The 21,047-nt window shown below is 44.5% G+C and overlaps 1 protein-coding gene across 7 annotated transcripts in view; it reads right to left on the bottom strand.

The window, feature by feature from the left end:
* Positions 1-3,183: 3,183 nt before the first annotated feature.
* Positions 3,184-21,047, bottom strand: part of DENND1A (DENN domain containing 1A) — a 361,801-nt gene continuing 343,937 nt past the window's right edge. For 3 of the 7 annotated variants that reach the window (XM_075905650.1, XM_075905649.1, XM_075905651.1), the window contains 3 exons: positions 12,471-12,599; positions 8,086-8,341; positions 3,184-6,921 (listed from right to left, as the gene is read on the bottom strand). In XM_075905650.1, the coding sequence (XP_075761765.1) occupies positions 5,602-6,921; positions 8,086-8,341; positions 12,471-12,599 (1,705 nt within the window). In that variant the 3' untranslated portion in view covers positions 3,184-5,601. The remainder of the gene's footprint in view (positions 6,922-8,085; positions 8,342-12,470; positions 12,600-21,047) is intronic. The other 4 variants (XM_075905654.1, XM_075905652.1, XM_075905655.1 and 1 more) reach the window with 2 other exon arrangements.

Raw genomic sequence — 21,047 nt, forward strand, 5'->3', positions numbered from 1 at the left:
TGAATATATTTTTTCACAAACCAATTTGCTACAGATGATGAGCCTCAATGTTGATGTTTTTGTAAATGTGAATTGCATAGGTGGGTAAAGATTAGACTGTCAGATACATTCCTTTACAATAAAAGCAGGTTAAAAATGCATCTGAGCCTTGCCTCTGTATGTGTAGCGGATAATGAACACAACTGGGGCTTGTAGGCACTATGATAATGCAAATAAAACCTCCGCACAAACTTGGCTCATAAACCATATGCACACTGTGGGTGAAATGAGGGCAAAGTGCATCATGCCTGGCTGAGGGATTTCCTTACACTTCATTTTTTTAATTCCCTCTAGAAGAGAGGGCACAGCCAGCCAGGACAGGAGGAGTAAAAGTGAAATCTTCTACCAAGCTTCGAAGCCTTAATCAGGACAGATTTTAGTGTGGCAGCTTCTCATGGAGGGGAATAGAGGGGCTGGGTGTGGCAGAGGCGGGTGGATCTGAAGAAGGGGTACATGGGATGGTGGGGAGGGAGTGTGCCTGAAAGGCTGGTTCCTCCATGCAATCCCATGAACCTGTCGCTGTAGGGAGGCTAGACCCAGGAGCCTTCCCTTCCAAGACCAACGGCCTGATTTTCAGAGCGCTTTCCTTCACCTTTACACATGCTGTGAAGACTGCCTGGCATGGTTAATCCCATGGTTCTAGCCCTCTCTCTGAAGGAGGCCGGTCTCTGTGGAGGGCTGCCTCTTAACAGGCAGACTCGTGTTGTCTGGGGAAGTCCATTAAACATGAGAGAGAAGTCTTAGGGGGGAGGGATAGCTCAGTGGTTTGAGCATTGGCCTAAACCCAGAGTTGTAAGTTCAATCCTTGCAGAGGCCATTTGGGGCAAATATTGGTCAGGGATGGTACTTGGTCCTGCTGTGAAGGCAGGGGACTGGACTCAATGACCTTTCAAGGTCCCTTCCAGTTCTACAAGATAGGCATCTCCATTATTTTTTTTTTTAGAATGTTAGCTGATGAGATTAGAATTGGTTGGTACAACAGCTGGATACAGATTTAGTGTTTAGCACAAGGAATGCCAAACAGCATCCGTATGTAATAAATCTGGATAACCTACAGCATAGTGCAAGCACTCACAAACCCGAGACCTTCCGCCAAATCAATGAGAGCCCGTTAGTGGAGGGCTTTGGGTGATCCAGGCCGCCGTGCTTGGTAGATACACCCCAGAGGCCAGAGCGAAGGAACACAGTCACTTAGATACCAAAAATCTGGGGCATGCAAATTAAGAATTTCATGGCGCACAGTCTTCCAGTCAGAGCGTTCACTGTTCTAAAAGAGAAGTGAGACGAGGCCAGGTACCGATTTGATGTTCAGAAGCCTGGAAAGATCTAACTTCTAGGATACAAAGAAATCCTGCTTGGGGATGCACTTATTTTGCTGCCTACCATACAGGCGCACCATACTGGGAAATGTCTTTAAATTATTGGAGTGAATTCACACGCCACACTCAGCGGAACAGATGGCTTATTCCAAGAGACCCTGGCCTCATCTGTGCTTCCCATATCGAATACAAGATACGCTCATGTGCATAAGGGGACTCAGTAAGAGGAAAAATCTCCTGTATCTGGTTTATAAAGGCTGAGCTCAATGTAATCAATTAACTGTTCAAACCCGCAATCTGACAGGGGCTTTTTGTTCACATTACGTCCACCGTACCAAAATACAGAAACAACATTCACATTCCTGTAGCTGGTATCTTACAGGGCACAACAAAGATCATCATACACCAAAACATACAATGTCATGTGACCCAAAAGGGGCATCACTCAGGGCTATGGAACAGCTGAGCTTTCAAAAAAGCACAATTGATGGAAATACATAGCTGGTGCATGCTGAATACAGCAGTTTGGAGAGCGCAAATAATTCACAGCATCTAGAAAAGAATTTGTTTTCATTCTGGCTACATTTAGACTATAGGCTTCTTTCAGAAGAAGCTTTTTTCAAAAGAGATCCTCTGAAAAAAACTTCTTCCAAAAGAGAGGGTCCGTACAGCAAAAGTGCATCGAAAAATTAATCCGCTTTTTCGAAAGAGAGCCTCCAGACTGAATGGACGTTCTCTCGCATGTAAGCTGTGATTGCTATGGACGGAATGGCCACCAGGGCACTTGTGCTTTTTCCTCTTCCCTGTCCACACACAACTTTTTGTGAAAGAGCTCTTTCGCAAAAAGGCTTCTTTCTCGTAGAATGAGGATTACCAATGCTAGAAAAACCCCTCCGTTCTTTTGATTTTCTTGTGGAAGAACGCAATTGCAGTGTGGATGTTCCTCGAGTTTTATCGGAAAAACGGCCATTTTTCTAACAAAACTCTGTAGTGTAGACATACCCTCGGATGCAGAATGAGAAGTCACATTTTTTCCATGAAAAAGTGGATACACACAGCCCATCATGCCAGAACAGAATAGCCAGGGGTCCACTTGGTTCCAAATCCAAGACAGCAGGGAGTTGGACTTGGGTCTCCCACCTCCCAGGTGAGTGCCCGATGGGTGCCCTAACCATGGAGTTGCTGCATATTCTGAAGCAGGAGTCTCACTCACCTACTCACGGATCTGAGAAACCTTCCCAACAACATCTTGTAAAATGAGGTTTCTATTAAAAGTGTGATTTCTGACAAATGACATTTGACTTATGAAAAACATTTAGCACAAGAACTCCCAACCTAGATTAATAGTTATGTCCCATAAAATGTCATTGACAAATCTGTGAAGCTAAATTCAAAGTAACGAACTCACACTTTATACAGGCTTCTTGAGGACACAGAAATCAAACAGATTTTTTTTTTACCCAAAATATCCAACCCCACACCTCAACTTGCTCAACAAGACAAATCAGAACAACAGTTTGATTACCAAGAGGTGCATTGCTGTGCTCTGGCCCATATACTTAGCAGCTTTCAAAACGAGAGGGAAAAGAACACTGTGATGGATAAGAGCAAATGTAAATAAGGGATGCAGTATAAAAAACAAGCAAACATGGACAACACCAGCTAAGATGAAAATCTCTCCCCCACCGTGCGGAGTATAATGCCATTTGGAAATTGCTAAAAACTTGCTAGCTGTTAGGTGAATGCAAAGCCCAGAGTCCCAAATTCCCTGCCACAGATCATGTCAGGTATTCAACAGTTTCAATGAGACAAACAATAGCACCCGTGATGGTTTGATTCTTTTATTTTGCTGAACACGCGAGATGGATTTCCTCCTTTGCAGATCCAATCCAAGAAGTGAGGGACCAGACAAGCACTAGCAAAGTGCTCCCTACCTACTATGGATCTCTCCCGAGTGGGCCCACCTTTTTTTCCTTATGTAAAAGAAAGGGAAGAGGACGATCAAGTGTTTGAATATTTTGCAGGGTCTCAGGGTTGGCTTTTTTTAAACATCAAGACTTGTTTGTGCGTTTCAAAAGAACAGTGCAGCAGACCGCTCACGACAATCTGTTGGACAAATGGGTGAACAGAATAAAACATTAAATAAGGCTGGAAAATACTTTGCAACGATACAGAAATACCGTAGCATTTTCCCACTTAGTTTAAAACGAATATTCACCACACAGCCAGTGCATAGCATTCAAAAGGAAAAAAAGAGACGTACATGTACATGAAATGGCAATTCAGATACTTCCCTCTATCATACACACCTCTGGGAAAGGTTTATGAGTGAGCATACAGCAGTTAAAGGGTTCAGAGTGTCTAGACCAAATTGGTATCTCAGAAATTCACATTCTGTACAGTCTAGAACAAAATGCTGCTAATCTTGTAGATGTTAAATATTTTACTATACAGAACTAGGCAATATGAAAATCATTCACCTTCTAGCTCCCCACAAAGAAAAGAAATACAAAACTGATTGACTGGTGTGTAAAAACAGTAGTACTTTCCAGAAACACCAATGCAACATTAAGGTCTCCCTCAAACTGTTGGCATTCAGTTATTAGAGTAGATTTTCTTATATTGCACAGGCTCCAATGTAGATGGCCATTTTAATACACTAGATTAAGAGAGCCCGCAAGGAGATTCTAGGAACAAAATACATATACCAGAGAGAATTTGGACAGAGTCTCACAAGAATTTCCCATGTGTCTACAACTGCTTCTTTTGCTTAAACAAAGACAAAATTGTGACAAAATTACTTCTGAGTAGGTGTTTTAAAGCAAACTGTCTCAAAGTAAAAAAGCCAAAGCCCAACAATACTTATGTAACAAACAAAAATGACCCTGGTACAGGTAGCAGTTCTTACAGAAATGCCAACCCTAAGCATTGAAATGTTTGAGGTCATGGTCGCCGGAGAGAAATGTCGTGCAAAATCCAAATCAATAAATCCTTTCACATGTTCATTGCTTTATGGTACATCACCTGGTTCCCACCACCTTCCATTTGTGACCTCAGCAAAAGTGGGAACAAAGTTCTCGACACTTCTGAAAGTGTGAATGAGGGATGCTGAACCTTGTACACGGTGACGAAATCTCAGCTGCGCCCAGGTGGCACTTAGTGCTTCCAAAAATACAGCAATGACAGGCAGCTGTCACCTGACATTTTAGTGTTACGTTGTTGACGTGGGAATAGCTATAGCTTGTGATTTCTGGGTATGACATGGACTGTGGCTTTACCAATCTGAAAACAGGCCTTCTCATCAATGGACTGCGGTTTGGCTTGGAGAACTCAAGATCTTGGAATACTTATGTCCTGCTGTTTTTTCTTTTTTACATCCATTCAAATACTGCCATCTAGAACACTGATCGATCATATTGATGCACAGGTACAGATTAAGTAGGCTATAGTTTAAGGACTCCATCACAAGACACTTTCCAATGTCTTTGTTTAAAAATTAAATTGCTGGTGCTTCCATTTTCCCACCGGAGACAGCAGATCGAGCCCTGAGCCACGGATGTTTCGCTCTGTACTGTTGTTTTGCTGTAACTGGGAATACTATGGAGTCTGTACTGAAGAAGTCCCTGCTCTGTGGGTGATGGTCACGGGGTGAGTGTAAAAAAACCCAAAACCTACAACAAAAGCTCATACAATTGTGTAATCAGTGAAATGTATATATTGCTAAACAGGCTAGTGAACAAACTCAGTGGAAGCCCAGTGGATTAACTCCATACAAACCACCGGTTTTGGTTAGTTGCTGCACACTACGTACGTAAGCAAACATTCAAAGCAATATGTATAACTGAAGAAATTGAACGTGCTGTGAGAATACAAGGGAGGAAATGAGCAGTTTCTGGTTCAGTAGTATCTTGAGAAGGCCATTTGTGGGAAAAGGAAAGAAAATACAATCTAATAACCTTAATGCTTTGGCCCGCGCAAGGGTCATTGGAGGTTTCACCGACTGCAGGCAAAGAGCCCGCTAGGTTACCAGTGTGAAAACCAGAGCTGGTAATGGGACGACATGGGGGTTCCATCAACAAAATGGACTCCAGCCAGTAGCACTTGCTTGTGAATTCTAGAAGAGCAGTTGTGTTTCCTGTGTCCATAACTTTCCATATAAAGAAACTTGGTTTTGTGTTGGCTCAAAACAAGCCAACCAAATAAGAAGAATCTAATCCCAAAAGGAATACGGTCGTGTGGAGCATTATTCAAAGGTTTCCCAGCGCTTTCTGAGCTGATCTACTTTACCTGGGGTGGCCGAAACCTCCTGCTTTGTCTTTTTTAACAGATCTTCAAATGGATCTTTTGTCTCCTCAGGCTTTGAGGGCAGTAAACCGGACTCTGAGCTCTTAGCGGGCCTTGGGGGGATCAGAGGGCGGTCACTAGAACTTCGTGCCAACCCTTGCTTGACATCTATCTTTGAGCCAGAACGGCCGGCTGGCAAGGTTCGGATTTGAGAAGGCCCACTTACGCGTGCTGGCAGCAGAGAGCTGGCTGGGGAAGGGCTATGGTTCTGCGGTAGTAAGGAACTAGCCTGTGCTGGTGGTGTAGCCTGGCCAAACAGATGGGGCATGGACAAAGCTGAAATGCCTGGCTGATGTCGCTGTGGTTGGTAAAAGCCAGAATTAGGTGTCATGAAGCTGGTGCTATAAGCATGGCCTAACGGCGGGGTAAAGGGTCCCCCTGGGGGTCTGGCCAGAGACATCGTCAGGGATGCTGGCACCGTCTGTGTAAATGGGTTGAGGGAGGGCTGCAGAAACGGCGGTGCTGACGGAGGGTATCCCAGCGGGTGGGTGAACGGTGCTGCCGGAGAAGAGGCAAACTCCCCGCCCACTGAAGCAAAGCCAGCAGCAGAGCCAGGTGAGGCGGAGCTCTGCACATTGCTAGCGCCTTGCTGGGGTCCTGTGTTTTGCCAGCTGGTGGTTTTCAAGGGGTCCAGCAGGCTGAGAAGGTAGTCACTCTCACGCTCGGCACTGTCGGCGCTAACCCTGACGGGCTGGAGCATCTCGGCAGCACTGCTAGCACTGGGCAGAAGCTGAGAGGGGCGAGGGGAATAATTTACCGACTGTCTGAATTCCAGGTCAAGGGACACGTTCCCGGCTGTAAAGGCCTCCTGCATGAGCTGCGAAGCCAAGTCGCTGCGTCCCGCAGGGCAGGTGTTCACAGTGTCTGCTGCTCCCACCGGAGTCTGCTGTTTGGTGGGTCGGGGTACCGGGGGTGGTGGGACGATCCCTTGCTCTGGAGTTTTTCTGCCCTGGGGTCTAGGGATGGTGATGTTTCCGTGAACAGTTGCGCTGCCTTCCTCCCTCTCTGCAGGGGCCAGGATGCTGTCTTTGCTCCGGGGCCTCCGTGGGATTGATGGGATGGTCCCAAAAGAAGTCAGGGGCCTCTCTGGTGAGCTTTGGGAATATTTGGTAGGAATGGCCATGTCATCGTGACCCATACTCCACAACTTGTTGTAGGGATGAGAGAGTTTCATGGCTGGCACGATCCTGCTCCTCTCGGATTCACCAAGATCCATTCTCTGCCAGAGAGCACAAGACAGATTAACATCCACTGCCCATCACAGATGGGAAGAGCACAGCAAAGCGGTAGCAATAGGAGAAGGATGCAGAGGGACAGAGAAAAGAGCGTGGTGTAGGCACGAGGATAGAAGTCAGGAGTCAGGGCTGAGTTCTGGCTCAGTCGTGGGTGGGTTGTGTGACGCTGGGGATATCACTGCACCGTCTGTTGCCAAACGTAATCTGCACACAGTGAGATCGACTTACGGGGAAGCGGAGGCAGTCAGGGGAAGCAGAGGCGGTCAGGCTAAAAAACTTTACTAGCATACAGGAAATGCTCGGCAACACCTGGATTTAAGCCACTAAGTGTCATTACAGGAATGATGCTACCTGCCTTTGCTTGGTGTTGCACAAAACTGTCAAAGGGTCTATGCTTTAGTTTTGCACTTGCTAAGGCGGCTCTTCAGAAAACATGCCGCATGCAGAATGAGGAGACTTTACAAATCGATTCCCGGTTTTGGCTCATTGTGGCCCAAAGTGGGTCAGAGGTAGGGTCACTTTGAGTGCAAGCAACCTCAGAAATGAAGAGACCCTGACATCCCCCATCGGCTCCCATTGCTGTAATATCTGAGTGCCTCAGAGGCTTGTCTGTATTTAGGCTCATGTGTGCGTGTCGGACTGTTATTCCCAGCGTACAGAAGGGGAACTGAGGCACAAAGGGTCAAAGTGACCTGGCAGTGGGGATTTGAACCAGGGGTCCCAAGGCCTAGGTTAGTGCGCTCACCACTGCACCATCCTTTCACTTTCTAAACTGCTTGGTATTTGCACTGCTGAGCACCAACCCCAAGGATCTCCGTGTATGACAGCTACAGAACACGGCAGATTCTGGGGAAAAGCCTTTGTCACTGGCTTTGGAGTCCTGCTTTGAAAATGAAGGTTTTAGTTTCACCTTGCTTTTATGTCGCAACAAGAGACCACTGCCTTCTAACTATGGTCCATGCCATGGACAGAGTCTCTCGTTCAGAAATGAATCTTCTAAACACACTGGAACAGGATGGGGCAAATGGATTCACTGACAGTGAAATACAGAATTCCTTCCTACGGGCGGCTGGCCAACGGAGGGCCCTTTAATTCTGCAAACGTCCTTCCATCTCTATCATTTACCTTGTACAAAATCCTGCCCATACCTGATAATCAAACGTACATTGTGGAGCACTCTCCTCTTTTGGGGTCCTTAGGTCTTCCAAGCTCTTGGCTTGGCTGAGAAGTTGAGGCTGCGTTTCCACCTCTAAATTGGTGAAAATGTCCTCCAGGAGGTTAATTTCTGTGATCTGGTCAGGAGCAGGAGGGTTTTGAGGCAGGGCCTCCTCTGCTTTCTCTGGACTGACAGCCTCTTCCCCATCGGCACTATCAGACTCTTTCAGGGCCCGGTATGGCTGAGGCCTACAAGACAAAAATGCATAATCACCTCACATCTGGAATGATTTTCTTTAAAACTCATTTTGAAGTACACAACATAGCAGAGGAGGGAATGACTCCCGAAGAGTGATACCAACATGGATACAAGACACTTGCCATGTGACCTTTATGGTGCCTCCTGTAGGGGCTGGCTTGAGCCCATTGCATTGGGCTGGATTCTGAACATTTTGGATTCATTTCTCTTTTGTTGCACTTTGAAACGAACGTAAGCACGGGCCCAATTAGGAGACACGTGGGTTTCAAAAGCAAGATTTGCTTCTAAGGATCATTACTACTGCTTAGGCTTAGATACTATCAACACGATAGAACATCCAAAGGCATTTACTTTCACTGCACATGATGCTGGTTGACTTTTTCCATTACCGTTGTGATGATGAAAACAATTTAAATCCAAATTGTTTTAACTGATCTTTCAATAAATACGTTTCTATGAACAGCAGCAAAGAAAGATTGGCAACTCCACTGCCTTCTCTTTTCCTGACAGTCCTCCCAATTCAATCAAGAAAAGGTGGTCATGATTATGTTGCATCTCGAAAAACCATAAAACAGATCACAGGAATGAAGGGAATTTAGAGAAGTTCAGTTTTCAGAGGACACTGACTGCCCTGTTAAAAATCATTTTCCTTGCCCTAGCTCACAAAGTCATTGAATTTTTAAAGTAAAATCATTTTTCACAATTCGTGCTGTTGACTTTTTCCATTTCTCTGAGCTAGGACAAATAAATTAGACAAGTCAGGATCACTTAAAGGTTCTCAAAACTTCAGTGGCAACACTGCAACATTTGTAGGGTAACTTTTGATTGGCTTTTTAAAAACGCTTTCCACTGGAGTTTAGAGTAAAGGGGGAGGAGGAAGACTACTTTTAAGAATAGAGGCTTTTAAATGGAAAGAAATGTATATACACACTCCCTCTGTTAAAGGGATACTGTCAAATGCAATTTGTCCCCTCAGAAAAAATAATAGTTTTCCTCAACTTGTATTTAAAAGAAAGTGGACTGAAAAAGCAGCGATGATGTGGTTAAAACCTCACTAAGCAGAGCTCTTTTGAGCATGTATTATCTGACACTAGCTTTTCATTGTGACTGGCTGTGAGCCAGCCCAACATAGTTGTTTTATGCAGGAAGTTGGATATTCCCAGTAAAAAAGTTCAATTGCAAATACTCTTGTGTTTTGCACACAGTTACATTCTCTGCATTCCAGCTAACTCAGCACCGGCTGTAATTCATGGGGTTTTCTTGCAGTAATTGGGAGGACTGTGTGTAGTTTCAATGATTATACTGGTGTCATCTTATCAAGAGACACTGCAGTCCATGATGGGGAAATCTATTTTACATTTACAGCCAAGCCCTGGGTTACTAGAATACACTTCTCATATGTACGTCAGAAAAACATCCCTTGAACACCACTGGATTTGCATATCAGTTCTGCGTATGAGAGAACAGCAGTATAATGTGCATCCAATTAATAATGAGACCTGACATGCAATTCTGTGCTGACTGGCATTTGATTAGCAGCCAGTCTCGGTGGCATTTAAACAAGGCTTTGGATTAAGAGAAAATATATGGGTGTGTGGAGAATGTAATGGGGAAAAATCCGTCTCTTTCTTTCCATTTTTAAAATATATTTTACACTGTTATATAAAACAATTCTATATCATTTTACATAAAACGCATCATGCAAATTTTTGAGCAAAGTGCACCAGGCTTCATTCACCATTATACAGATGCCGGCATCCAACCAGCAGTGCAGCCAGGAAAAGATGCACAAGACAGAGGCACCCAATAGTGCACATCACTAGCTAATGACTTCTATGGAAGAAACTATTTCCTGAGCAGCAATAAAGAACGAACTGATGCCATGTCTTGTGAAATGCACGTTCGGGTTTGCATGAAGAGGAGCTGGGGCAACCAGGAAGGATTTATGAGGGTCGAAATGCAGCACAGCATTGGTTACAATGACTCAGGTCCAGATCCAAAATCCACTGACGTCCATGGAGAGAAGTTCACTGATGGCAGTGGGCTTTGGATCAGGCCCATTGTGGAGGCACATGAAACATGGACTTTACAGTTGTGAATGGGATTTCCATCTTGAATCTCCTGCACAACATCCCCACAACTCATTTACACCAGATCTTATTGGTAAAATACTGCAGAGTGGCTCCTTTGTGAATTAAATATTTCCAGGGTCTTCTCCCTACCCACGAAAGCAATGCAGGATCTTCCTTTCTGTCCTCAGATGGCCAACTCACGGGGGCCTGAAGTGTCTTCCTGCATTGCTCTGTCATTATGGGGTAATCTTAACCACTATTAGAGGTCTTTGAATTCAACCTCCAATCCTCAAAGAGTCAGCTGCCCTGGCTTCCATTATGTCCCTCCCAACTCCCCGTGGTGCTAGCTGCCCACTTGAGAGCAAGCTGACATTCTCCGTCACGTTCTTGTTACTCCAAGTTTTGACTTTTTCCACACGTGCAGCAACAGTGAGGTCCCCAGGCCACACATCAGAATATTTCTGAGAGCACACCATCTTCGGGACACCACCACGTTAGCCTCTTCCCACAGGCCAGGCACAAACCACCGCTGTTAGTCACAGGGAGACTTGTTTTGGTGACGTGCTCAGATCTGACTGCATGCCAATCTCTCCGTAGGGGAAACTGCTGGTGATGAGGCACTGTCCCGACTTCAGGTACTTCATGCTCTTGATGTCAAACAGTCCAAGAACAGTCTGCCTCCCAATATTCCAACACCTTGCCCTTGACTGTTTGATTGGGGCAGAGTCAGGAAGTGCATGGAGCTGCAAGGCTGAACAGGACTCGATTTCGTAGGAATCAACGTCTTTTTTTGAACCCTCAACAAAGGTTAGTTAGTTCCCACTGGCCCATGAGGATCAATCCCTTGGATCAAGGCTTTGCTGCTCCCTGCCCTCCCAGGAGGTGCCTTCAAAAAGCCAATGACAAACGGAGGAGAGTCTCCACTTCACCTCACCTGAGCTTTTTTCTGCATGATCATTCCAGTTTTGAAGAGGTGTGACTACTTTACACAGGTCTGCTTCATTCTAGTCCATGGACTAAATCCATGGACACTGACAGCCATGCTAGTTTTCAAACGTGGGTGATTTGGAATGATTTCAAAATCCCAGGGGTGATGCCCAAATTCACATGCAGGCATTTGTAACCCAAAACGCTGACTAGCTCTCTACATTTAGGATTGACACATTCTCTGTAGGAGTCTTTGAAAATCGGTCTCAGAAGCATTGGAAGGGTACAGATAAATAAGCACACACAAGGTGTATCACACAAATACACTTCTCAAGACCCACAAACACTAAGGTTAAATAAGACTGAATGCTGATTTATGAAACCCCAAGCATCACAACTGTCATCACCTTTACAAATGATGTCTGGGACTGTATTTGAAAATGGAATTTATAAAACATTAAAGTCAAAAGTTCTTGCCATGAAGTACTTCACATTAAGTTAATAAAACGGGAGTTTCATTAAGGTCACAGACAATAACAACAAAATCAACTAACTACTTTGGTTATTTCTGGTGTCATTTTAGAACACACTACGCATGGAGAAGCCTTGGAAATCCTGTGGCTTTGGGAGGAACCGAGGGGGAATTCCTCCGCCAGCCACTGAGGACTTGGTATGGGATGGAACAGAGATGTGGGGAGTAAGAGGGAGGACCTGGAGGAGGCTGATGGCTGCACAGAAGCAGAAGAAGCCCACAAGACAACTCATAACAGACAAACAGCCCTGGATGCAGAAGAGCAACAGGAGACAGGAGGGAAAGCAACACACTGGAAGGAAGAGCTAGATGGCGGGTTACCTCCCACAGAGCCCAAATCACCAATGCTAGGACAAGCTGTGCACCTACATTGTGGGCAACAGCAGCACAGTGCTTCATGCAGTACCCATGCTCTTGCATGCCTCTGAGTGTCAGAACAGTTAGCAGGAGAAATATTAATAAAGTCATCACGTGTTCCCAAAAGGTTCTAAAACTCTAAAAATCCAAGCACAGAAGCAGCAGTCTGTACTGGTGACAAAATTGCCATTCAAAGCCTGAATTAATACAATGAAAGAATAAAGACTGGACCATTCAAAAGGAGCAGAGAAGAAAAAGTTTTCAGAGAAGGCAGAGACAGGATCCTCTTCCTGCTGAAATTCATCACCAGAAGAATCCTCAGAGAGGAAGACTGTATAGTGTCGCATGGGCTTTACAAGGCTGAAGGAAACAGGAAGAGAAAAGGAAGTTATCAGGTTGTCACATTCAAAGCTGCAGAAGGAAGGGAAAACCAAGCTACCCAGGGTGCAATCATTTCTGAACTCAACTGACTTCCAAAGCCAAGGAGGAAGTGCACCGCTTCACTTTTCTGGCAGCAAATACTGTTCCTCTACAACAGTCAGTGCTGCTGCCCCTTGGGGAAAGGTCCTGGGACTGCAGACCCCTCACCAAAGTAAGAGGAGCTAGGATGGAAACCAACATTCACACCACAATTCCCACCCACCAATCCGACTCCCTTCCAGATTATTCCATTGAGCTGTTCTCAGGTTCACCGTACAATGTAGTGACATTAACTCTGAGCTACCAAGCAGGATAAGCAGAAGAATACTGCTAAAGTGGGTTCAGGAGGACAGATCAAGGGCAAACCTTCTTGTCCCAAAGCCACACAACTCATTGTACATGCTGCACTGCACTACTTACCTGAGATCATGGTCTTCCCAGAAATGCTGTCTGCTAAATGTCTTAATATTGCTCATATTAGAAGTACTGTTGTTACCAGGTGCTGCTTTACAGAAGGGGGTATGTATTATACACATACTATACAGCACATGTCCACATACGATATATTACCCTCTCCCCATTAGTTATATGCTGTGATAAATGCACAATCTTTCTGCTGGAGATGGTGGCTTACCGTTTTTGCCAGTAAGATTTTATACTGAATCTTTTTTCTGTGATGCGGTTTAAATAATTATTTATTATAAAAACATATATGTCTTGTCCAGCTGATCCCATGTGCAGTGCCTACACATAAACATACACTACCTCTGTCTATGCGCTTGTAGATATATAGATTGTGAGTGTATATGTCTGTCATCAAACTAACAACAGTACACAGATCAGAGCTCCAGGCCCACTATTTTTGCCCCGGAAGAAAATGACAAAGTCCCATTACAAAGAAAATCTCATAACTGTGTCTCCATATGTATAGCTGGCTACCTGGATAGTAAATGCCCTGGGGGAATGCTGCAATTATTGCATTTGGAGCCATAGTAAAATTGCAGAAACCTCCCAGGGCTGATAGTCAGGAGGGGACATGGAGAAAAGAGAAAGCACGTGACTGAGAACAAGATACAGAATGAAGATTTCAAGGACACTGATTTTGTGTATACTTTTCCATTCATAATTGTAGCTGTCAACGGCTTTTTTATTTTCTTTTATTTAACCTTAAAGCAGCTAGATTATGCTTTTCAGTATAAAGCAGTAATAATTTACTGAATATGCTCCCGGGCAAACGGAAGTGGCTACTAGTACTTTGAACATTCAACGTGATCCTCAGTTGAAAAGTGGAGATGGTAGAGTGCCCCCATGTTGGAAATACACTGGACGCAACAGAGAAAAGAGCAATGAAAAATTAGCAGCAAACATGAGAGTGTGCATGTACATAGAACAGGACAAATCTGCCATGCCTCCCTGCAAGGCTAAGCCACTTATGAAACAAACATGTAAGACTGCTTGGAAATATTTGTAAATCATTTTAAAGAACAAATATGCCCCAAAAAGAAACATTTAAAAGATTCAATTTTAAAATATGAACCACATAGCTCTGCATTTTCAACTGATAAGCTTTATTTTACAGCATTGTTTTCAGGTCTGCTTCTAATTCCCAGATGACTTGAACAATGAAAGAGAGGGGAGAGGCGAGGGAAGGGATGATAAATCATATAGGATTATGAAAGCATGCGTCATTTTCAGCCATCCCCATGAGGTCTCTGCCCAGCCATGTTCATTTTATCTGCTGCACACAATGGAGAAAGATCCCAGCTATCTCCGTGAATAGCGAGACACTGTCAGGAGCACAAAGCTGTATCAAAAAATCAAAAGATCAGGGCCTGTTCTTGCTGGCACTGAAGTAACCAGCAAAACCCCTGCTCCTTCAGTGGGCGCAGAGTAGGGTCCAGCATGTACAGCGAGGAGCAGGTTTTTAATCTCGTAGATGAGGGAACCATGTTTGCACATTAAATTACAGCAGTTGATGTTACAGGTTAATACGCAGAAATCAGAACTGGACGCAGTGGTGAAAGAGAAACACTTGTTAGCCTTACGGCACAGATGCCTAAATGCCTGGTGGCTCGTGTGTTTGAGATTAGCCATCGGTACTTTCTTAGCACTGTTGTCTGGACTATTCTGTTGAAAGTAAGCTTCCCTAGATGAAAGACAGGGGCTAAAAGCACGTCGAAGCGAGGCAGAACCTTGGGATCTATGGGCATCTCAAGACGGTTTGAGAGGCCACTGTGATTTTTGCGATAAACATTTACTCACAATTAGGCCAGAGTCATTGGGCCTGGGGTGGTCAGATTACTCCAGCTAGAATGGTCACTTGAGCTTTTCCCCTCCTCGTGCGGTAATGGACAGTTGAGGGAAAGTCAAGGGCTGGTGCTGAAGCTACATATGCTACAAAATGTTTGAAACAAATTCCTTCAGGCATTACCTTTATATATCCAAGAACACTGCAACTGACGCTGGCGGAAGGGCTAACCTTACAGACGTTTACAGTCAAAGACATTTAAAAAAATGCTTTATCCTTTCTTGACTCATGTATAAACCCCGGTTTCTCTTTCATGCACGTGAATTACCATTTGACAGTATCCCAGCAAACCTACAAGGGTTTCACAGAAACCAGAAGAAACTCTGGATTTCCACAGACTTTTCCTGAGGAATTCAACCTTTTGGTTGTGTGCAGTTAGAGGCTGGAGGTTGTGAATTTCAGATACACCCATTCAGTTCCTTTCCAAAGTGTTACTAATAATCCCCTTTGCTTGGCTAGGATCTGTTGAAATTCAAATTGGAATGAATTCAACATGGAAGTATATTTAATTTGAAAGAGACAGTTCAAAAGACAGACTGGTGGACCAGCTAATACACTGCATTTCAATGGAGATCAATATAACTAAGATGGAAGCTTTAATGATTGTTAATAGCCCCCTTTTTTGGGGGGCTGCAAGGCACCTTACACAGCATAGTGGGATTTCATAATAAAAACTTATTTAAATTCAGCTGCAGCTATTGCTCCATAAAAGATTTTTGTCAAAGACAAGGGACAAACAATCCAAAATGTCCAAGTTTAAATTTTTTATTAGCTTGAGGCAGCGGAATCCAAAAAAAAGAGCGCCTTTCCCTCATTAACCCAATTCAGCGACGATCCTGCAGTCTACCACCCACGACTTGCTAGGATTTCATACACAAAGAGCTGTCTCTGAAAAGGCAGGTCACAGCGAGCCCAGCTACAAGGCAGGCAATGCTGTAGTCTTAGAGGGAAAAAAGGGTCCTGTCCGTCACGACGACAACCCTCATCATCTCCACATGACTGCACCCGCTCCTGCCTACCTAATCTCTAAGCTGAGTTACCATGCAGATGACTTGCTGATCTCTTTCTAATGTTTAGTTTAACATGTCTTCAGTTAGCACTAGCATATGACAGTACTGACAGCCGTGGCTGTTCCTTTTTAAATATCATGTCAGAAACACAGTGCAATAAAGCCAGGGATGCGCTCCATGGCTCTGCGTACCATTATGATAGTATGGATTTATTTTTTAATGAGGAAGATCTGCATCTCAGGAGCTTTTTTCATGTGTCAGGATGCATGGACAAATCAGCAGCACATCATACCGGCCAAAAATGAAATGCTGACAAATGTAGATATTTCAAATTTAATTGACACCTAAATGTACTTAAGATAAAAATACAGAAAATCACTGAGCACTGGGGTTTGGGAATTAATGAAGGGAATTCTATAATCATTTTAAAAGGTTATTTCATTTACACAGAGGGAACTTTAATTTATATATTGTAGTAAGCGATTTGGGTTTTTTTTCTGATTACACACATCACACTGAACAGTGTGGACCCACTTTTATTGTTCTTTCCATGCACCGGGCTACCCACGTTTCACATATTTCTAGATTCTTGGAATTCCTGTGCAGCTGTTCAAGGAAATTAAAGATGCTGTCCCTCTTAGGTGTAGTAAATATGAAGAGAGTAAGGGTCTGGATGTGTAGGCTGTTTGTTACCAATATGAAATGGAGACCAGAGATTACGAACAAAGCACAAATCCATCACCTGAAATATTTATCTGCAGAGCATGGAAAATAATTCAGGCTGGATGCATACTACCAAAAAATTCCAATAGTTGCTTGATTTTTTTGTAATTAGTTTCTGGCACCTTTACATGAGTTTACTGGTGGGAATGATCCCAGGAGCATTGAATGTTAAGTGAACAAGCATCTGAGAAGCATATTTTTCATTCACAAACACAAAAATTCTTACTAGAAATCTAAATCTAAAGAGTTACACTCATCCAGTCAAGTAACAATAGCATGTGACCTGAACATCCAATGAGAGGTAACAACTTGAATTCTGTGTACATTTGGGCCTGGTCTACCCTAGGACTTATATGGCTGATTTTCTAAGTGATGTGTCCACACTACCAAGCCGTAGCGTTGTCCTTAGGGGCCACTGATGTTGATTTCAGTACTCCCACTTTTCACGAGGAGCAACGCTATTCCTGATCTTGCACGGCTGAATTTACGATAGTGTAGATGCAGCACTGCAATTAACAGGAGATATTAGTTTAACATTGTTTGCTTATCTCAAACAATACCAGCCTGCACAGAGCACACTTCCACTGCAAATATCAGATCTTTTTGCCAAGGCAGGTTATATGTTCGGTAGATTCTCACTAATTTACAGACAGAGAAAGGGAGGCCCAGAATTCCAGTTACTTGCCCAGTGTTACATAGGAAGCTGGCGGCAGAACCAGGAACCAGACCCCATCGGATTCCATGATCATGCTCTCTTACTAAGCAACAGGAAGGTAAGGGGACTTTTGAAAGACTAAGCCTCCATATTAGAGTTTTGGATGGGGAGGGCCCTGGATGGCATCTACACCTTCAGATATTGCCATCAAACCCCTGTGGCATTCCTTCTGATTGCTACCGCTTCTCTCCGGCCTTTAAACAAGACTAGCCTCACGTAAGAAAAACATGCCATGAACATACCAGTGACCACCAAATTCTATCTACAGCAGAGGAAAGATACCAGTTGGGAAGCTTTAAGGGTGTTTTCATTTTAAGTTTAAAAATGTTGGGTTTTGGCTAGACCCTGACCCAGCTGTGCTGGAGTCCCAGAGAAAGCCATCTCTTCTCATGTGCAAGTGCCAATGGCCCCAAACTGTCTTTGTGCCACAGAAGTCAACTCAGAATTTGGAGAGGAAAATATAAAATACAGAAAAGCTTAAGTTTTGTGTGTAAGATCACACGCATGCCACCAAGTCCTGAGACTTGCTGTGCGTGCTCACAAGAAAGCTGTGAAGGACAGTTGATGCTCTAGACGTGAACACAAAAAGGACTCCCTGCCACGTTCCTTCAAACACCTTTCCAGAGTCACTGTGTTGAGCAACAGACCTGAGGAGTCCCTCATGTTCATGGCCGGGTCAGAACTCGCTTGTCTGAAGCACACAGCTTTGCCCCACACTCCTCGTCCTCCCTGTAAAAATCTGTGCAACAGGGGAAAAGCCACTACTGCAGAGGGTCACTTAAGAGTGAGGCATGGTTCTTCCTTCGTTTGTCTTCTTCAGTCCCAAGATGGGCTTCTGTTTTCAAGGCCCCACCTTCTTTGCGCCTAGCTTCCTGCAGGACAGCTGTTTGCCATGCAGATGGGGAGGACGGCAGGCTGCAGATCTTTCTAAATATTCTGCAGTGATTTTATTTATTCATTTGTGTCCCGTTGCATTTGCCCAGTTGGGATGCAGGCTGGCCTACCGCCCTCCCCAAGAGAGGTCTTTGCTAACAATGGTGCAGCACGAAACCTCGGCATCCTACCCAGTGGCTTCCACGTGGCAGAGGCGCCACGCAGCTGGCCAGAGCAAGTGGAATGCCACGCGTTTGATAAACTATCCCCGTTTAACTGAGCTGCCCTGCTGATGTCAAGCTAACTTCAGTGCCGTGAGCCCCCGACCCCAGAGCAGAAAGGTTTCATTCATGCACCAATGGGAAAGGCGTTCGGGTTTGTGCAGCTAGTCCTGCATAATTTCTCAAAGTCGTAACGAACGGCTGCGGAGACAGTGATGTTGGTTTAGCCTGCCAAAGAGCCTCTGGACTTGCTGTTAATTGTGAGCTTGACCTTCTGCTTTTCCATTTTAATTTCCACCCGCTCTGAGTGCCCTGGAAGCCAGCGAGTCAATATTTACTGTGAAGGAAGCAGAACCTAGCGCTCTCCCTGGAAGCCCACTGTGCTCAGCAGGCCACCTGGACAGGTCAGGCAGAGGCAAAAGAGGTCGACATGCAATGAAAAGGGCCTATCCCGAGCCAGACCCCTGCTAATGTCAGGTCTCCGCACTGCAGGGTCAGAGACAGAAATAATTAAACTAGAATCAAGTTTTAAGAAATAAATATCAGTCTCGCCAGCTGCCCCCCTTAGGGTGAGTCTAGATTACATTCCTCTTTCGAAAGAGGAATGCAAATGAGCAAAATCGAAAATACAAATGAAGCGTTGATTTACAAATCTCGTGCTTCATTTGTATAATCTCATCCGATCACTTTTTCGGAAGAGATGTTTTCAGGAAAAAAGCAGTCTAGAAAGAACCCCATCTAGATTGGTTTTTTTTCTCCCCTCAAAAAAATCTCTTCTGAAAAAGCAATCGGAAGAGATTATGCAAATGAAGCGCAAGATTTGTAAATCAGCACTTAATTTGCATTTTTAATTTCCCTCATTTGCGTTTCTCTTTTGAAAGAGGAATGTAGTGTAGATGCACCCTTAGTGATTTCTATACACATCTCGGTTTGTGTTTAGAGAGTGTCATGGGTCACACATCTCCCCCCAGAATGGTGAGCCAAAACGGCCTCGGTTTGCACATGCCAAGGGCTAGTGGTACCCGATCGTAGCGCTGCCTCTCCGCTGATTCACTGCAGCCCTTGAATAAGACACTTACGGCTGCCTGTCCGAGATGCTAAGCAATCCATGCAAGGCTCGGGGTGCTCAGCCCTTCTGAAAATTAGCTCAGTAGCCTCTCTGCATGAATCTCCTGCCAGGGGAGGGGCCGTGAGGGCTGTTTGCAAAGTGCTCTGAAGATGACAAGTGCTGCACAACAATCACCTGTTTTATGTCTCTTTGCTGGGCCAAAGGAAACTCAAACGGGATGGCTTCTGAGGTTCCCCCCTAGCTACAGAGCTTTCCTTGTAGCCTACCAGGTCAAGCAGGGGAGTGCTTAAGAGTCCTTTCTAAAAGCGACCCAACTTTCTGATGTTCCTCCATAATAACTGGTTAAATATTTACCATCAAAACAATTTCTGATGATAATCGGCTTTTTGGATCAACCAGATTTTTTTTCCAAAGGAAACATTGTTTTTGTCTAAAAATTCTTTTTGATGAAAATGTTAGGTTGTTTTTTTTCTGAAAATCTAAAAGCTTTAGTTTTTCAGGGGCTGAAAACAGATATTTTCAGTTTTTTGATTTTATATAAAAATCTGGAAAATCCCAATGAAAAACATCATTTACATAAAATCACTTCATTGACTTTTTCATGGGTGAAATAACTTCCCACAAACTCTAATAATGCGTGGGGCATAACGACAGACTGTCAGTCCGGCAACAACTCATGTGCTTTGGGAAGGTGCCATCACTACCTTCGCATCAGAACCTTTTCAAGCTTTTTATTGTAACCAATGATCCGCTACAAAGTGAACACATGCACTCGGGAAATAACTTTCTTTGCTTGGGCAGGAAATACTAACGCACAAATCTAGAGCTAGTTTATGCCTTCGTGTTAAACAAGTGCGCTGAGAAGCGTAATGTTGAAGAAGGATGCCTGAGTGGTAGCTGGCTTTTCAGAGGATGGCTCAGAGGGATTCTATTTGCCGGACTCCTTAACGTTGTACTTTTCGTCTCCTCCCACTGGAAAGAAGATGCAAGGCTCAAAGACTGGGTTGGCATTTCGGAGATGTTGGACAATGCCGCTATCGGAGTCACTCACAACCAATATACCAGAGAACAAAAACCTCCTACTGAATACAGGCTCCTCCTTACAAGCCCTGCCACATACGAGCATGGAGGGAGATTCACAGTCTAGTAAATCGTTTGCCATAGTGTCAGTGCTATTTTGGTGGAGTTTGATGGAAGGGAACAGCCACACTCCTCTCCATACTGACATTTATCGGGATGCTGATTTGGGCTTCCCTTTGTCGTTCTCTTTAGCAGCATCGCAGAGGAGAATGCATGGGACTAGATTCCCCCTGCGGGTAGTGGCAGAAAAACACCTGCTGCCGGGGGCACTGGTAAAATGAAACAATTGTAATTGGCAGAAGGAAACAAGACCGCAGGAAGCCAGCTGGTCTCCCCTGCTCCTGGTCCATTTCCTAACCCTATCCGCAGATGCCTGGGCCCGGCGGTCT

Source organism: Pelodiscus sinensis, chromosome 22, assembly GCF_049634645.1.
Source record: "Pelodiscus sinensis isolate JC-2024 chromosome 22, ASM4963464v1, whole genome shotgun sequence".
Classification (NCBI taxonomy): Eukaryota; Metazoa; Chordata; order Testudines; family Trionychidae; genus Pelodiscus; species Pelodiscus sinensis.